The 7307-nt window shown below is 43.4% G+C and overlaps 1 protein-coding gene across 1 annotated transcript; it reads left to right on the top strand.

Annotated features, from left to right (window-relative positions):
- Positions 1-1140: 1140 nt before the first annotated feature.
- On the top strand, positions 1141-5108 carry LOC118365536 (uncharacterized). The gene is made up of 2 exons (XM_035747825.2): positions 1141-1462; positions 2683-5108. The coding sequence occupies exon 2, from the start codon at positions 2778-2780 to the stop codon at positions 3948-3950; it is 1173 nt and encodes a 390-aa protein (XP_035603718.1). The 5' UTR covers positions 1141-1462; positions 2683-2777; the 3' UTR covers positions 3951-5108.
- The last annotated feature ends 2199 nt before the right edge of the window (positions 5109-7307 follow it).

The raw sequence follows: 7307 nt of genomic DNA on the forward strand, positions 1-7307 counted from the left end.
ACCCAAAGGACATCTGGACAATTTGACACAACTATGGGAAGCATTGGAGTCAACATGGGCCAGCATCCCTGTGGAACGCTTTCCACACCTTGTATACTCCTTGCCCGATGAATTGAGGTTGTTCTGAGGGCAAAAGGGGAGGGGTGCAACTAAACACTAACAAGATTTTCCTAATGTTTGGTATACTCCGTGTATGTGTGTAGTTTAACCAATTTAGATTTGAAAAATGTGTATTTATCTATTTCCAGATAAAATTCCATAGATGGAAGAAAATGGTTTAAAAATCTATTAATCCTATAGGAACATGACTGACCGGAGGAAAGAATTTCCTAAAGTCTCAAGCTGTTGCCTATGGTCTGGATTTGAAATTAATTCAAGAGAGTATTTTTAAACCCAGGATTTATTTTCATAAGATGCTTGGTGGTCATTCGACTGATGCATACAGTATGTTCCACTCTAAAAGCTCATGTGACTGCTGAATTCTGCTGTTTTCATGGAACCCCTATGGTGGCAACCTGGTCTCAGAGCATTTTGTATTATTCTGTAAGTAAATCCAAAACACTTCTTTAGTATGTTCCATTATGTTATGTAATAGGCCTATACTGTGTTTTTCTGAGATTCTGAGAATATTTCACAAGGCTGGGTCAATCTCTTGGCTTATGTTAAGGAGTTCATTGACACTGTGAAAGATGGATCATTGCATAAGAAGCAATATGGAAAACAGAAAGTATTTCCCTGAACTATATCCCTCCAGACACATACAGTTTTTTTTTAGGGATATCTCCTTTATAATGAGAATGGATTCAGTGGAGATCACCATATGCTAGAAAACTGTGAAGTGCTTACATAATGACTGCTGCCATTTTCTTTCTCAGTTCTATTCCAACAACTCTGATCTGTCACTCACTTTGACGTGATACCGCGGTTGCCGTCCTTTAAAGCTGATTTTTGGTTGAAGAGCATAGGTCTATTGGAAATCTGCAGGGAGAGTGAGAGGGAGCCAGGGATGGCAATATTACTTCATTGTTACGAAAGTATGAGCTAGCGAGTTCAGTTGATGATGCATGCGCAGGATAACGTTATGTGAGCTGTCCCTTGCGGGGTGGGTCTTGGCAGGGAGAGAGGCGGTCTCAGTGAGCGCACCACACATATGCGGCCCATTGGTTCAAGTGAGGATAGGAAACGTCCTCGGCTGAACTTCACCGGGAAAGAAACAAATAGGAGCTGCAGCATTCCAAGTGGAGCAGAAACGCGAGACGCAAGGTGTCAGGGAGACTAGTAGCCTAATATTGAGTAGGCTAACAGTAACCTACTCCGTGCAGGAAACAAAGTATCCTGTGTATTCGATGACCCAGTGCTGAATCGAAGCTGCTGAATTATTACGATCGCTCTGTTAAATTGTGACACGTTTCTGAAATTGAAAGATCGGTGTTTTTCTGAGACAACGAGAATCCAACTCAAGGTAATTTCACAGTTTTCACTCATGAGGTGTATTTCAACAGTGCCTTCTTTATACTACAGAGAATAGAAATGTAACATTGTTGCCTACAACAGAAGCCAATCAATTATGTAGGTTAAATAATATAAAATATACCAAGTAAAGAAAACTATAGCCAACTTTCGATTCAGCTTTAGAAGTAAAATACATTGTATATATATATATATACACATACATACATACATACATACATACATACATACATACATACATACATACATACATACATACATACATACATACATACATACATACATACAACATTATGATGAATTGAGATGATCTGAATAGATTTAGTGGAACAGGTATGCAATTATGCTTATTAAAAGGACCTTCATTACAATAGTTTGTTGTAACTTCCATTGCTGTTTCAATACGTTATTTCGTTCCCTTTGTACATATATATCTGACTGGAATTTAGAATTACATCTACTAAACGGTTTAGAGAAGAACCAGTTCAGTCTTCGTTTAGGGATGTACTGTTGCTCGGTTAACAGTTCGATCTATACAGCGAACCAATTGTAAATGAACGGAGGGAATAGCAGTTGGGCGCGGAGGATTATCAACTTGCAAACTAGGCTAGTGCTCTAATAAATGTCCTTGGTGCAATTCGATTCCTGAAAGATATAACGTCTGATCGTGAACTCAAACTGTTAAGCCATTTTGTTTTGGTGAAATAAAAAATAGACAAGGCAATCAATGCAGGTCATTGCACAGATTGTTCTAGAGATTGATACGGTGTGTTATATAACACGATGCTATTAACCTACATGTAGGCTAACACTGATTTAGTCTGATGAAGCGACTTCAGTTCCAGTCATTGCGTCAGAACAGGGATAATAAATAAAAGCTTTCTTTAGAATTGGGAGGGGAAAAAACAAACCTTTTAGCCTCTTCTTTATTAAAGGAATACGGATATAGATCTTATAATTAACCCTTTAACCTTTAGACTGGCAAGAGCCCACTTTGATTATTATATTGTAAACATTTTCAAAAGAGATCGACATGTCTGTATAGCACTTAGTACATCATGGTTCTTATTCAAGAGTCATGTGGGGTTGTTGTGCAAGTAGCTCCAGTTTAACTGGAAAGATGTAATGGGGTTACATAACATTGTGTTGTAACTGGTCTTGCATAACAACTAAATTCCCCTCTCCATGTATTCTTCCTCTTTTGAACGCTAGGTGGGATTATTGCAACAATTTACCACCATAACATTCCACGACACTGGATTTTGAGACACTATCTGAAGAACAGAACATTTCAACACAGCAAAATCATGAGTGTGACCAGTGAGATGTTTGAAGAAGATTCTCAAGACATGAGGGAGCAGAGTAGTGGGGAGTCCAGTGCTGCACCTGGTGAGACCCTGTCCTTCACAGATGAGGCCGTGTCCATCCTGACCTCTAGCAGTCTGCTGGCCCGCTCTCTGCTCGGACGCACCTCTGCTCTGAAGCGCACCAATGACCCGCCCACCTCTGGAAACGCCCTCAGACGGAAGCGTGAGTTCATTCCCAGCGAGAAGAAGGATGACGGCTATTGGGACAAGCGCAAGAAGAACAACGAGGCGGCCAAGCGCTCCAGGGAGAAGCGCCGCGTCAACGACATGGTGGTGGAGAATCGCGTGCTGGCGCTGCTGGAGGAGAATGCACGTCTCAGGGCCGAGCTGCTGGCACTCAAGTTCCGCTTCGGCCTGGTCAAAGATCCCTCCAACACACCCATCCTGCCCCTCCCCACAGCCCCCTGTGCTCCACAGACGTTGGCTCCACACTACTATCTGCCCAGTGGACCAGGGAGCCACCCTGCTGCCCACGGGGGCCAGTTCAGCGTGCAAGGCTCCAGGGACGCTGGCAGCATGTCAGAGGACTCTGGATTCTCCACCCCAGGCAGCTCCAGTCTAGGGAGCCCCCTCTCCTTTGAGGACCGACTGAGTGATCATGGCAAACTGTCCCCACACAGAGCAGAGGAGCTGGGCTACGAGCTCCACCACTCCCCTGCAGAGGCCCAAGTGCACCACAGTGGACACTTCCCTGGGGAGCTCTCTAGGGTGATGATGGGGAAAGTGGAGTCTGGGGAGGGCATAAAGAACTTTCCTCACAAAATGCGCTTCAAGATCCTCAGCAGTGGAGAGGACAACAGGCACAGCCCCATACAGTCAATGGGAGCAAGAGATGGTCCCCGGGAGGCAGCCAGCGGACACATCATGTTGGGTGGAGCTGAGGGGGCAGGAGTCTGGCCACATAAGCAGGAGGGAGAGGAGACCAGGAGGGGGCGACAACAGCAAGAGTCCACTCAGTATGTCCACTCAGTATGTACACCCCTACAGGGCCAGACAGAGTCTCATTACCATACAGAGAACAATGTCCTCAAGTCCCACCTCAGCTCCCTCAGTGAAGAGGTCGCCCAGCTCAAGAAGCTGTTCTCAGAGCAGCTGCTGGCTAAAGTGAACTGAGCTCGGTGAACTGTCCCATCTCAGAAGAGGAAGCTCAATCTGAGCTAGCATACTAACATAAGCACACACACATGGTGAAAATGAGATAGAGGGGAACAGAGACTCTAAACACAACAGTACCTTGGCACACTGAGCTGCTACGGTGACAAACCAATGCCCTGGGCCAACTGGACTATGATCCACCCCAACTACTCAATTCAAACTATATACCTTTATGTTTAGGAGTGTGTGTATTTTTACCCTCTAATTTTGAGTTGTCCTGATTTTCTACTCTTAAATCCTAAATGCTTATCTGCGTCTCAATTGAGAACAGTTTCTGTAACAGCGGGCCATCATCACCTTATTAAAGCACAAAGCTACATGTGTTGGTTCACTTGTGGCCATCTGCCCCATACACTGTGAGACCCTCAAAAACACTCTGACACCAGAGGACACTGCCTCACCTCTCCAGAGGATGCTGTATTATTGACTGTCATCTCCACTCTGCATGTACAACAATGCTGCTTCTCAAGGTCTCACAGCCATAGAAAAGCAATGTCAGTGATTGAGACATTGAGGTGAACTGGTGCTGAACTAATGTACACTGTAATTCAACTGGAGCTTCAACAAACTCATTATTAGTGCTGTGGCATTGGCACTAATTGGTTTTGAATATGCATGAGGAAAGAACACCACATTCTTTTAAACTGTAAACACAACCATAGAAAGGGCACTGAGGACAGATAACATGAAAGGTGACGGTCTCCAGAATGGGGACTTTGACGGTCCCCCCCTGAATGGGGACTTTGAACTATTGTCATCTCTTTCATGTATTGCAACACAATGGACTTTGGATGATTACAATTGGAAATCAACTAATACTCTATCATTCCATTGCACAGTCAACAGCATGGCTGTGAGGACAGACACACACCATGTCAATCATTGAAATGTGATATGCTTTATGTAGGACAACACACTGTGTCTGGCAACTAGTGAAAGTGTTTTCATGTCTCAGTCGAATACTTTTTGTTAGCCTTGTCCAAAGAATACATGGTCTGTGTAATTACTAGACATGCACTGTAAACTGTATCTAGGTGATGAAAACATTTGTTGTTCTGTGAATATCTGTATGACAATACATTTTTTTGTACTTGTGAATAAATCTTTGAAATGAAATATTTGTGTTTCATTTTGATTATACACTTTCTAATCATCTAAAAGTCAAGCAGCCACTTGATCAGGGATGACAACATACAGTATCAGGGATGACAACATACAGTATCAGGGATGACAACATACAGTATCAGGGATGACAACATACAGTATCAGGGATGACAACATACAGTATCAGGGATGGCAACATAAAGTATCAGGGATGACAACATACAGTATCAGGGATGGCAACATACAGTATCAGGGATGGCAACATACAGTATCAGGGATGGCAACATACAGTATCAGGGATGGCAACATACAGTATCAGGGATGGCAACATACAGTATCAGGGATGACAACATACAGTATCAGGGATGGCAACATAAAGTATCAGGGATGACAACATACAGTATCAGGGATGGCAACATACAGTATCAGGGATGGCAACATACAGTATCAGGGATGGCAACATGCAGTATCAGGGATGGCAACATACAGTATCAGGGATGACAACATACAGTATCAGGGATGACAACATACAGTATCAGGGATGGCAACATACAGTATCAGGGATGGCAACATACAGTATCAGGGATGGCAACATACAGTATCAGGGATGGCAACATACAGTATCAGGGATGGCAACATACAGTATCAGGGATGACAACATACAGTATCAGGGATGGCAACATACAGTATCAGGGATGGCAACATACAGTATCAGGGATGGCAACATACAGTATCAGGGATGACAACATACAGTATCAGGGATGGCAACATAAAGTATCAGGGATGACAACATACAGTATCAGGGATGGCAACATACAGTATCAGGGATGGCAACATACAGTATCAGGGATGGCAACATACAGTATCAGGGATGGCAACATACAGTATCAGGGATGACAACATACAGTATCAGGGATGACAACATACAGTATCAGGGATGGCAACATACAGTATCAGGGATGGCAACATACAGTATCAGGGATGGCAACATACAGTATCAGGGATGGCAACATACAGTATCAGGGATGGGCAACATACAGTATCAGGGATGACAACATACAGTATCAGGGATGACAACATACAGTATCAGGGATGGGCAATATACAGTATCAGGGATGACAACATACAGTATCAGGGATGACAACATACAGTATCAGGGATGACAACATACAGTATCAGGGATGACAACATACAGTATCAGGGATGACAACATACAGTATCAGGGATGACAACATACAGTATCAGGGATGACAACATACAGTATCAGGGATGACAACATACAGTATCAGGGATGGCAACATAAAGTATCAGGGATGGGCAATATACAGTATCAGGGATGGGCAATATACAGTATCAGGGATGACAACATACAGTATCAGGGATGACAACATACAGTATCAGGGATGACAACATACAGTATCAGGGATGACAACATACAGTATCAGGGATGACAACATACAGTATCAGGGATGACAACATACAGTATCAGGGATGGCAACATAAAGTATCAGGGATGACAACATACAGTATCAGGGATGGCAACATACAGTATCAGGGATGGCAACATACAGTATCAGGGATGGCAACATACAGTATCAGGGATGGCAACATACAGTATCAGGGATGGCAACATACAGTATCAGGGATGACAACATACAGTATCAGGGATGGCAACATAAAGTATCAGGGATGACAACATACAGTATCAGGGATGGCAACATACAGTATCAGGGATGGCAACATACAGTATCAGGGATGACAACATACAGTATCAGGGATGGCAACATACAGTATCAGGGATGGCAACATACAGTATCAGGGATGGCAACATACAGTATCAGGGATGGCAACATACAGTATCAGGGATGGCAACATACAGTATCAGGGATGGCAACATACAGTATCAGGGATGGCAACATACAGTATCAGGGATGGCAACATACAGTATCAGGGATGGCAACATAAAGTATCAGGGATGACAACATACAGTATCAGGGATGACAACATACAGTATCAGGGATGACAACATACAGTATCAGGGATGACAACATACAGTATCAGGGATGGCAACATACAGTATCAGGGATGGCAACATACAGTATCAGGGATGGGCAACATACAGTATCAGGGATGACAACATACAGTATCAGGGATGACAACATACAGTATCAGGGATGGGCAATATACAGTATCAGGGATGACAACATACAG

Source organism: Oncorhynchus keta, chromosome 32 (genome assembly GCF_023373465.1).
Source record: "Oncorhynchus keta strain PuntledgeMale-10-30-2019 chromosome 32, Oket_V2, whole genome shotgun sequence".
NCBI classification, from domain to species: domain Eukaryota; kingdom Metazoa; phylum Chordata; class Actinopteri; order Salmoniformes; family Salmonidae; genus Oncorhynchus; species Oncorhynchus keta.

Bases quoted from the DNA above. Each gene is read 5' to 3' on its own strand.
- LOC118365536 (XM_035747825.2), top strand. From the start codon at position 2,778: ATGAGTGTGACCAGTGAGATGTTTGAAGAAGATTCTCAAGACATGAGG.